This window comes from Falco naumanni, chromosome 3 (genome assembly GCF_017639655.2).
Source record: "Falco naumanni isolate bFalNau1 chromosome 3, bFalNau1.pat, whole genome shotgun sequence".
Taxonomy (NCBI): domain Eukaryota; kingdom Metazoa; phylum Chordata; class Aves; order Falconiformes; family Falconidae; genus Falco; species Falco naumanni.
Genome location: NC_054056.1, coordinates 51,487,346 through 51,499,616, shown reverse-complemented (window position 1 = coordinate 51,499,616; position 12,271 = coordinate 51,487,346). Strand labels below are relative to the sequence as shown.

The 12,271-nt window shown below is 41.0% G+C and overlaps 1 protein-coding gene across 9 annotated transcripts in view; it reads left to right on the top strand.

The window, feature by feature from the left end:
- CARMIL1 (capping protein regulator and myosin 1 linker 1) overlaps nucleotides 1-12,271 on the top strand; it is a 200,486-nt gene that overhangs the window by 69,597 nt on the left and 118,618 nt on the right. For all 9 annotated transcript variants that reach the window (XM_040586308.1, XM_040586309.1, XM_040586310.1 and 6 more), the window contains one exon: nucleotides 10,390-10,440. In XM_040586308.1, the coding sequence (XP_040442242.1) occupies nucleotides 10,390-10,440 (51 nt within the window). The remainder of the gene's footprint in view (nucleotides 1-10,389; nucleotides 10,441-12,271) is intronic.

Sequence of the window (12,271 nt, the reverse complement as noted above, 5' to 3'; positions counted from 1 at the left end):
GAAGGATTTAGTTTGCTTTACACTTTTGTAGCTTGCACTGACAAGCTGAGTCAGTTCAAGTTCACAGTAGTGAAGTAACCTTTTGAAACCTCTCTTCTCTGAGGCTCTCGTGTTCTGAAATGAACAATGATTAAGAAGCATCAAGCATGTGGCTCAATGCTTACGAAACCAAAATTCACTCACAAAATTGTTATGAGAAATGGTTTGACTTAGAAGACCTTTGCATCAGAATCTTGTGAAGGCTTTTTGGGGAAGCAGCTGATTTTTTTTCCCCAATTTTTCAAAGGCAAAGGTGGTTTACAAACCCCTGAAGTCTTCTGTGTAGCTAGGAGCTGACTGCTGAGTGTAACCGTTGTTATACTTAACTCCTAAGTTTGAAAAGCAGAAATACTTGTTGGTTTTGCATTTAGTAGATTGAAATTTCTGGGTTTTAGTATGGTTTCTGACTTTTTTTTTTTTAAGTTTAACTTCTATTTGATTGTTTTCAGATAAATAGGGATACTTCACTATTATGTGCGTTTTGTCAGGTTTAATACACTGTGTAAGAAGCTGTACAAGTCAAATGCAGGCAGTATTTAGTGTGATACATTTAAATAAGAATCCTCACAAAACCAGAAAGTATTCAAATAGGTTGTATATTGGACAGGAGCACATTAATTTCTCACAATGAACAGCATTAGATAGATGACATCCTATGACTTTTAAAAATCAGCACAAAGGCTAATAACCCTCCATCAGTGGTTACTTAGTGGGGTTTGCTCAGTGGATGCAGCTTGTACTTCTTAGTCAGACAAGACAACATGCATGGTTGTGAGTAGGGTGAAACTGCAAGTATTTTTTTGCAGGATGTTGGCAGCAAAATTGCTTTCCTGGAATGTGGCAATTCTTGAATTTCTAAGGGGAAGCCAGATACAATCAGCTGTGTCACTACATGAAGCTGGCCTGGCCTCTGTTTCCTGCCTGCTAGATACAGAGTTAGGAACGGGGGGGGGGGGGGGGGGGGGGGGGGGGGGGGGAGGGACTTCGTGCTGGGATTTATCATCTGGTGCAGATTTCATAAGAAAGAAATGCATCCAGCATCATGCACCTGCATGACAGGGGAGTGAGGACGTTGCTGACACCTCGGTTATGTAGCTGCCCTGGCTGTAAGAGTAAAGTGCCTGACAGAGAAGCTTTTGTGTGTTTTCTGCAGGAGATGCTAGATACTCATCTGCTAAGTGGGTGGGTGGGCGGTGAGCACTGGCTAAGCCAACAGAGGATGCCTCAGCCATCTTCAGCTCTCACCACTTGAAGTGTGGGAGCTATGAGGAAGCTCCATACTGGAGAGGACCTCCCTTTCACCACCCGTTGCATGCAGGGATGGCAATGAAAGGGAGGTCCCTTCCAGCCCTGCCGCCTTGTGCAGGGACAGGGGAGTAGTTCTCGTCTTCCTGGTTTTGGAAGATGTTTTAAAGCTCTGAAAGAAAAGATTTCTTTAGCAGAGGGGAAATGTGATACAGTAGAAATAAAATAGCTGTAAAAGAGATCATCTTACAAAACATAAAATAGTAGAACAAAAAAATCTGAGTTTGGGGGCTGGGAGTATAGTGGTGGCTTTTAAGGATTAAATAACCAAGTGGCTGGTTCCAGCACTTAAGCACCGTTCCTCTCTTGAAAGATTGATGGTCTTAAGATATCAAAATTTAAAAAGATTAAGAGTTCCAGCATACCTCAGGTGTTTAAGGGTGGAGTGGCTGTCACAGTTGTATTAGTTTCAGCGGGTACTTTGTATTTTACAGGTAATAGAGGTGGAGAAAGGGTTCTGTGGGCAAGCAAAAGGAGGAAAAAGAAATCAGAGTGCATCTGAGGACTGCAGTGGGGCTCCTGAAGGGACCTTGAGTAATCCCTTCTGGACCTAATGGGCAAGACTGTTTTGTCTTGCACCTGTAACAGTGGTTTCTTTGGGAAAGAGCTGCCTTGGCTTAAAGGTTTTTACCTCTCCAGCCATTGACTTGGTTCTGTGTTTCAATTTATATATGCCACGTAGAGGACAAATAAGACTGAATGCTACAGATTTACTAAGCTGACATCTCTCTCGGGCCCTTAGCTCTCAGGGTTGTCCAAGGTAAATGTTATTGAAACTGTAGTTTATGGCAGTGGGTATCAAGGAAAATTGTTTTACTGTGCTTATGTATTTTTATTTTAATATCAAGTGGAGCTAAGTGCATCACACTTCACTAGTTGGATCTTCATTTAATTGTTTATAACTTAAAGCAAATACAGATGTTTGTAGAAGAGTTTCTTATAAAATGTTTACATTATGGATAAAGTTGCATTTCTTCTGTCCCTGGAGTTTTTGTTTTGTTTCCTGGTCTTTAAAATTCTGCAAAATGGTTGTGGGTGACGTACTTACAAAGAGAGCAACCCAGTCACCAAGGAACACTGCAAAATGTTTAATCTGGCATTTCTAAGTGATGAAATTGAAGAAGATAAGAATAAAAGCACTGCCAATAGCAAAATCTATTTTCAGCTGCTTCTGCATAGAAACAGCATTATACACAGCAGAGCAAAATGCGTGCAGTCTTACCTACTGTTTATAAACCCAGAAAGAGGTTCTGTGGAAGAAGAGGGAAGGTGTATGGAAGTTTCTGACTATTAACACCAGGGATAGGTAGTGGGAGGGATTTTCTAAAGGGTACCTGTACGCTCGTTTGATGATAGAGAAAAATAACGCAAGAGCATAAAAAAATTGTTGCACAAAAAATGCTGGAGTCCAGAGCCTTTTGAATTGGAAGTCAATGGAGTGTTTTCAGCTTAGTACTTAACTGAGTACTGGGGGCTAGAACATTGTGAAAGGCTGGTACATGAGGAAGGTATCCTGCTGTGGCACTTTGTCAAGGCAGTGAATCTGTATAGTGGCTGTATACAGAGGAGAGCGAAAGTGGGAAAAAGTCTGAAATAAAGGTGTATTAACACTACTGTGCTAGTGACCTGTTTACGTGTAACGTAGGTACAGAGAAGGAAAAACCCCTTTGGGGTTATGTGTGCCTCATTGATGAATTACAAATGAATATATTTGGTTGAGCCTGCACCGCTCTCGCTGTCCTCTGTCCAGGCTGGTGCCAACCCGGACCGGGTCCAGTGCCATGGAAAGGACTTTATATTGGTGAAATGCTGCTGCTGTTTCCTGTTTTCGTGACTTGGAGCACCTGTAAATAACATGTTAGTTAGGTTTTCTGTTAGTGCTTTACAGTACTCTGGGTTTTGTTGTTGGGAATTGTGCAGTGGTGAGAGGAATGGCGAGGGAGTTTTGCAGTCTGCAGGAGGTTGCCTCAGCTTAAGCGCTCTGTATTTGGCATCTCTCTTGTCACCATGAAAATACACTCCATGACTGACTGGTTGGAAGAACAAGGAAGCCTTGTGGCTATATATGCAATAGATAGCTGCCCCTCCACAAGCAGCTCTGCGGTTCATGAAGAAGATAGGATATGATGCAGAATTCTTGACTGTAAAGCCTCTGAATTAGAGGAGTCCCAGTCTGCACCACTGGTGACCACATCACAAGCTACTTCAAGTGACAGGGGCTGGCAGTTGGGGTACCCGTGGCTCCTGTTGCTGCCGTTGGTGGTGTCTGGCAAATGTTGAATCCCTGTCTTAGCATCTTCCGAAATCTCACCTTAACAGGAATTGCTGGGTCATTTGCATGTTGCAGACAGGGTTATAGCAAGTGTTTATATTTATTTATGCTCCAGATGTTAAAGAGACTCAATTTGATTCATGTGTCCTTCACAGTTTGCACACCTAGGACACTGCCTGACAGTTACAGTGGTAGTGTTGTTATAGCTGTTGGAGGAGCTAATGAGCAAATTGGGTTTAGGCAGGAGATCGTGTTTTAATTCGCTGATAAACCTCCAAGCTATGTTGTTTCTTGTTATACTCCAGAACCAGCAACTGCATACTCCAAGCTTTTCTTTCAAACTTCGCCGCTTCATTTTGCCCTTTTGTTTCAGACAGATCTCTTGGTGTGTCCATGCTTCAGTTTTTGTCAATTTTAAAACACTTTTTTCTTAACTGTCTTTCAGGGAGGACTTGTTCATTTTTGCCACTGAAGTAGAAATTGCCTTGGATATTGGAACAGTTCTCCAATAGCTAAATAAGCATTTATTTTAAAAGGACCTTAAGACTGGAAGGGAAGTTTGAATGAAGCACTCCATTGTGCCATCTTGTGGGTGTCCCCTGACTTGTTCAGTAAATCGATTTGAAAGGTGTTTCTCTTTACTTTAAACACAGCAGATTTATTGCCAGCAGTTCTGATATCTGACCCCACTTTTTTTTGCAAGAAATTTACTTCAGTGAAAAGCTATGCCCCATACCTTCCTTTGCCATTCAGAAAATATGGAAATTGGTGGCCCATAACAGATAAGGCTTGACTTTCTAATGCAGTGCAACGGCAAGCAGGCTCTTTGTCCATGGCTGCCACAAGGTGACTTTGTTGAGAAGCTGCCGTTGACTTCAGGAATGATCATAGAGAAACATGCAGCAGAGCAGTCTCTTCATGGGGGTGGCCGAGGTCGTTACTGGCACTGCAGAGCTTGCCCCCGTCTTGTGCAGGAGAGAATCGTACTGATGCAAATAACAGCTTCTCTTACTGCTGAGCGTCTGCTCTGGGGTATGTCTTGTGTAGGTCTTCAGCTGGCCACACAGGCACTGGTGACCTAGGGAAGCCTGGGAATGTGTTCAGTTTGGCTAAGGTCGGCTGAGGGAGAGAGAAACTCTGGGTTTTGTGTGTGAATGCCAAGAACTGAATTGCTCTAATCCTTTACTGAAGGATCTTCCCCAGCTACAAAAGACTGCCTTAGTGTCAGTGGATATGATATATAAGTAGGCATTTGTAACAGGAGTGAATAAGGTTTGCCAGTGGTTTGAACATAGGTAACACTTTGAAAGTAGCTAAGACCAAATCATCAGGGTCAAATTCAACCTCAGACAGCTGAGAGGGCTGTGGGTAAAGGTGGTGATGCTGTGAGCCCTTAGGTTAGAGCTGAACTGGTATGCTTTGCTGCTGTCAGTGCTCTGCAGAGAAACCCACCATATGCCAAGTGATGCCACCGTTTTGGAAGCAGCATATATGTTTGTGTGGTGCCCGAGTTAATTAGCACTCCAAAAAGACCTCCAAGATGTCAGCTACCCTTTTTGTTTAGGGAGGCTCAATGCTTTCAGGGAGACTGCCTCACTCAAACCCAGCTCTACTATCTCTAGCATGGCGCTGAAAGGGGCCCTTTATCTAATCGAACTTCAGTTGCTTCAACATGGAGCATTTACAACATCAGGCTTGCAACCCAGGAAATGAATGATTGATTCTATAGGGACTTAGAGACACTGGATGCTCTAACTTGTATTGATTCATCCATATCCGTGTTCTAACAAAAACTCCCAACTGTATTAGTGGTGCTACTTTGCCTCATGTTATTATGTGTGCACTAGATACTGAATCAGTAGTAGTAATAGAAAGCTTATGATAGAAATCCTAAAACAACTAGTAAGTGTGGAAACTTTAAAAATAATGATGATATTTGGGATAATAATGGTAATGAATAATGATAAAAATAGGGACGGTATAGCTAAGAGGTATATAAGAAAAAGCAACTGTCTTCTGGACTTCAAGGGATTCTCAAAATTATGCATATCTAAAGAAGAAAACCTGTCACAAATGCTTCTTCTCTAAAGTATAATGGAAGAGACTGGAACAGTTTTGAGGCTGACAAAATGGCAAGTGTGGGGGGGAAAAGAAACTATGGTGTGGAAAGAAAGGATCAGAGAGTATAGTTTAGAGAAGTAAACCTACAATATTTTGCAGGTTGACCAAAAAAGTACTAAGCTTTTTTTTTTCCTTAATACCTGTGTACATCAGTTTCCAGCAAGAGGGGGGGGGGAAAAAAAAAAAGCCATAATTTTTTTTTGAGATTTCAGCAGAGGGAATTTTTAAAAGATCTGTGCTAGTGAGTGGAGTGAGCATCATGCAGCTTTCTGGGGCCCATGAAGTGCTGAGGTGTTTTGTTTTATATTTAATCCTGAAGCTGTGTACGCTTACTGTATTTTCCAGACCTCCATTCCTGGGCATTTTAAAAAGAGTAGTAGTGATTTTATTAAAAAGATTTGTTTCATTTGCTTGTGAATTTGAAACCTCTTTAAATATAAATAAGGTGGCTTGAGTTTCTGTGGTCTGTCTGGAAAAATGCATGCACTTAGCACAGAGCTGTGTTGTTCTATTAATCTTCCTAAGTCTGACTGCCAGGTAGGATGCCTGGGTTAACCCAGTGCAGCCCTGTTAATTTAACTTACAGGGCTAAAATGTGTAATAAGGCTAGGATTTGACAAGAAATCATGAAATGCATCTGTATGTTTATGTTTTGTTGGTATACTTGCTGAGGATCTGTGTTAAAATTAATTTTATTTACTAAAACAGATTATTTATTCTGGTGAGTAGAAGATGACCTTGTAGGCCATGAGTCTCTGGAGAAGTAATTTGCAGGATATGTTTTTGATGAATGTTTCCAAATTAATTCCAAATTTTAATTTGTTTCATGTACATGGTGAGCAGTGTAGGGAGCATTACAGAATTTGGAGTGATAAAAACATCAAGAAATCGTCAACTCTGGTATCTGTGTGTGAGTAGGAGTCATTTAACATTCAAATGATAATCCTATTTTATGCTTGGAAAAAGGCAGAGTAGGAAGACAGACTGAAGCTACTGTAAACTAAATGTAATTCTTTTTTATTGCCCCCTCCATGGAGCAGTAGCTAGGTTATGTACCCTGTAGAAAATTTGCCTGGATGTGCTTGCTGCCTTCACAACAGTCACTTGCAAATCTTTTGGCTTACAGGTGTGTTAAAGCATGAATCTGCTCTCGAGTCTCTCTACCCTGCGTGTGTTTATCTTTTGATGGGCTCTTTTAGCTTTATTAATGATTGAATACTCTGTGTAACCAAACCAAATGGTTATGGAGGAATGGGGCTGCAACTCATTGGGCTGAACAAGTGATCATATCCTATCAGAAGACAAGATAGGTTATACACTGTGCCCAGCTGACATTCCTGATGGGTTGTAAATGAGGGAGCACTTTGTTCGGAGTCCTCCCTGGAATAGGGGTTTGTTCCTCTGAGTCTTTGGTTTTCAAAGTGACTTTGACCATGACACTTCTCCTGCTGTACTCAAGGTTCTCTGGGTGGAAAATAAGTATAACAGTGGCAGAATCTTCTTTGTAAGATATTTGAGAACTGCTGTGGAGGAACTGGTGGGTACTTCTGCTTTTTAGTTTCTTTGTATGAAGAAATGAAAAACTCCAGGAAATCTAGAATCTGTCTGTTTATAAAACCCAGCATTCCTGGATACTTCTGAAAGACTTAGACAATTATGCAATTAAGCACATAATCGTTATTCATGTCAGAGGAATGGATAGAGACCTGGGACTTCCTTCACAAAAATAGCTCTGTGCTTGAAAGGGGACTTGAACTGTCAGTGTGAAAACATCTCCGATGCCTCCGCCTTTGGCACCAGCGTATTTTGCAAGAGAAGGAACAGTGTGATACGTTGTTTTAAGTAGTCTGTAATAGTTGTTCTGTTACCCTAGCAAGTACTAACAACCATACAGAATCCTACTGACAGACACAAGTGAACAGGTATCTTAATAGCCATTATTTGTTTTTAGGTACTGCAACCTTTTCGAGGAGGAGGAGGTCACTGAAAACTGTTCATGTTTCACAGCTTATCCAACAAATCTCAAGTTGATTGGGTTAGAGGCTACTGTGTTGCTAAACGTGAACAGAAATGGCAATGTTAAAAAGTGGGTGTCACAAAAAATTTTGAAAAGATTAAAAAAAATGTATCAGCAGTAAACTAAAGCTGATCCTGTCAAAGGTCATGATGCATACTCATGAATTTTAGCAGCTACAACTGTGATAAATGACAAGCCTCCTCTTGGCTGATTCTGCTGTTGTAAAAAAAAAATAATAAAAAAAAATCTGGTCCTGCTGTTGTCAAGATGGGACATTAATTTTGCAGTAATAGTTGACCTTGTCTTCAGTTGACTTTATGTAAAAATCAAACTCTTACTTGTTTGTGACAGTCTTAATTGTGAAAACTGTAGAAACCTCAGCGTTAACTGGATTAGAGGGCTCAGGCTTTTTTGTACCATTCTATTGCTCAAGAGTAGTTTCTTTCCCGGCTGAGTGGGGAGTATCATTTTACGACAGTCCTCTCCTTTGTATGTAAATGCATCTTCTTAAGGTAAGTGGATACTTCATTGGTTTTAGCAATATCACTTTGGGAGCTTTGGTATATCTACCATGAGAATATACACTGACATGTGCTCTGTTGGAACATTTTTTCCCAATGTAATTGTGTTACAGCCTTCTGGTTACCTGGATTGCATTTAACTTTGTTATTTGGACTCCTCGTTTGTACTGTAATCATGTCAGAGGGACCCTGTCAATGCTCATAAGGTAGCTTGAACCTGTATATGCAGGCAAATGTTTTGTAACAGGACCATGACCTGATTTTCCTGTAACCAGCTGTCCCACCGTGGTGTGCGCATGAACACCGATCTCTAATGTTGTAGGCCACTACCTAGAAGGCAAACACAGAAAACAGCTGTTCAAAAGCTGTCCTTTCCCCTGACTGTCTCACTTCTGCACCTGAGATGTGGTGACCAGAAGCAGGTCAGGACAAGCTGCTGCAGCTGCTCTGGAGGTATTTTGCAGGTGGTGCTGGTGCAGGGAGACTGCCTGACCACCTATCCCTCTTCAGAGCTGGGCAGCTTGCTTGTGGGTGTGATGATGGCTAAGAGGGGCACTCTTACTGATGATAAAGCTTTTCTTGTGAGTGCATGGGGTGTGATCTTCCTCAGAGGCTCCCGGGAGACTGATGCGCACCTACGGTGGATGTCTGCCCTGAGGAGGTGGGTGAGGGAGGGGAAAGATTCAAGGTTTTATTACTGTACCAGAGAGCTGCTGTCAGGCTGGGGAAGCTGTTTGTGCAGTGGTAAAAGCCCATGGGCTGCCCCTTCCCTTTTCTCTGCATGCTGGATTGTGGAAGACATGCTTGTGATAGGCACAGCTGGGAGGAGAGCAGGAGAGGCTGTTTCTCCCCCAGGCATGAGTGCAAGGGGACCAGGCAGGTCTGTCTGACGCGGCCTGGACATGCCAGCCAAGTGGCAGCAGTGGTGTGCCAGTTAGCGTAATGGGCCTCAGTGAAGAGGTGAGCCTTCCAGGAGGCAGTGGTTACTATTCCACAATTGTCTGGCTCTGCATCAGTGATAATCGGAGCACCAGGTCTGGTCACATCAACCCTGAAATAGTCTGCTGATATCCAACACTGGTACAGCATTTGTACTCTTAGGTTTTAGCAAGATGTGGTTCAGCTGAGGTACTAAAGCTGAAATCCAATCTCCAAAGTGTTTGAACAGTGTTCAAAGCTGGATGCTGGGCTACCTTCTCAGGCTTGTTCTCCCTCTCTGAATGAGGAACACGTTTTGTGTCAACCTGCTCACCTGGAGATAGATACCTGCCAAGCAGAACTGGGTTCAGAAGGTCCCAGCTGTGTGAAAAGCTTTGCATGTGCTATGGCATTTTGATCCAGATGTTCAATTTAAGTTCATTTCAGTTTTTTGTCTGGAAAAAGATGCAGCTAATTCTGTAGGCAGATAGATCAAAAAGCAATACTTTAGTTTTGCAAAATGAGTCATCCCTTTTGCAAAGCGTAAAATCTGTGAGTGGGATGTGCTACTGGAGATTGGAGTGTAACTTTTATATATCGTTACATTTTGATTGGTAGTAACTTCTGAAATACTTGTTTCATTGTGCTTTCTCACCAGTCACTGGTCTCGCTTATCTAATTGCATTTTTCCATTGTCCTTGCTGGAGAAGAAATACAGGTGTTGTCAATGAGAAATCTTTGTATTATTACTATAGAAATGCACTGAGTATGTCCAAAAAAAAATGTTTGCCTATGGTCTGGTATTACTAATAACATGCTTGTCTTGCGTATTTTTGTTATATTTAAGTATATCATATGTTCCTGGTAGGGCTTCTTATCCTTGCCGCTTTTTAAAATGTCACCAAGATTCCTATTAAACGTTCTTGAGAGATTGAGCAAATAAATTTCTGAGTTTGATGCTGAACTAACTAGCTTACAGTTGATCAGATTGCAGCAGTCTCGTCACCGTGCTCTACTGGATCTGAGCCCAGTTCCCCTTCCTTCCGTGTATGACAGCAAAGGGAATCAACACTCACTCTGCTAGAGGTCTTTTCCCTCTGGTTTCAAGACTTTCCTGGAAAAGAAGCTTCAATAATACTCCTGATAAATTAAAAATTTCTTACAAATTCTATTCTTTTCTTGTTTTTTCCCAATAGGTGTTGGCATCATGTCGGGCGTTTCTTTTAACATCTCGGATTCCCAGCAAGGTAAATCACTGTGTTTCTATAAATACTGGTTTTTTAGATAGAAATGTAAGTTGCATAAACTTAGCATATTTTAATTATACTTACGCATCTGTTTAAAAAATAATAACATCTGAGGAATGGTATGTTTGGTGGTGTTGAGATAAAACGGTGCTTCCATTAGTGTCTGTCTTAAATAATTTGTCAGAATATATAATTACCATTTCAGATGGATTTTAACTTCTAGAAATGCAGGTGGGTGAAGAATTATGTTGGAAATACTAACTTGAAGAGCTGTGATATGAGCCTGATGATCTTTATAGTGGGACAGTTTATATCCGAACAAGCTAATGGCATTATTCCCTCTCGTGTTTGTAGTGTCAAACAGGAATATATCTGATTTGGAGACACAAATAATGTTGAGCTTTATTAAACTCTGCTGTTTACTGATGATTTCTGTGGTTCATTTTGAAAAGCATCTTGCTGACCTGCCTTGCCTAAGCTGGTGAATTATTCTTCTATTCCTGTGACAATTCGTAATGATTGTTGTAGCAGAGAAAGATAATTTCCATGTGAATGAAAATGACTGATGTGGAAGAACATCTCTTGTCCAGCTTGGACTCAGTGAATAGGAATTTGGCATATGTTCTATTTTATTGTGTTTTAAGTGTGGGTATCTAAGTGTGTGTGTGTCTGTGTATATATGTTTTATAGAAAACAAAGGATCGATAAATGGAATAACCAGATTTTCAGGTATGGTCACTGGTAAATGTGACCATCCTTACCTATGATCTGAAGATGTTGACTTGACCGGTAGGATGACTCTAGCTTGAATTTCTGCTGAAATTTACTTCCCTCAGCAAATCACCCTGTCCCTGCAGCACAGATGTCTCCTGTTGGCTGTCTGTTGGATTTTGGATTGCTGCAGTTTTCAGCCAGGGTTTTTTAAGACAGAATTTGATGACTGGTTCCATGGAAACATAAAGCCAGTTGATGAACAGCTTAGACATCAGTTCAGTGGCAGTATGATGGACAGGTAGTGATGGTGATCTTGTTAAATAATAGCAAAGGCATTGTAATTCATCAAAAAGCTCTTGAAGGCTAGGGTTTGGAGTACTAAAGAATAGCTGTACTTCTAATTTAGCGTTAAAGATACCTTTCGAAATTCCTTTTATTGAATAGATTACATAGTTGAAAACCTTGTTTCTGTTTTCATGGGAATCTGTACTAACAAAAGTGTGAGTTTAGTGCTAACAAATAAAAGAAAGCTTATCAGCAGAAACTGCTCATGATTTATGTCAAAATTAAACTTTGTATATCTGAACAATTATTAGGTTGGTTGAAAGTGCCTTTTCTTTTCTAGCAGGTTTAGTGAAACTTACTGAATTTTCTAAACTGTCGTATTTTCAAAAGCTAAGCCCAAGAACTTCCATATTACTGGCATGCCATAAGCAAGACGGCTGAGAACATGCAGCAGACACTTTATTCTTCCAGTGACCTTTCATAACACTGAGTATGCTGAGAGATGGCCAGTTCTGAGTGACTGTTACTACAATGTCTAATTTCAAACTTCACTTTTCCTTAAACAGTGCTGTTGAGATGTATCTGCTGAACAAGAATCAAAGTTAAAAGGAGTGAAGGTTGATTAACTAAAACATCAATTCACTTGATTATCCTTAGAGCAAGGATATTACAGTGGCCAGCACCTAACTTTACACGCAGGTCCAATCAGTTCATATCCGCTAATGTAGACGGTTTGATAGGAAGGGCAGTACTGAAAGCCTACTCATTCTTGCTACAGTCTGTATAAAATGTACTTACAACATTAGTAAATGTTGGATGTGTCATCAAGCCC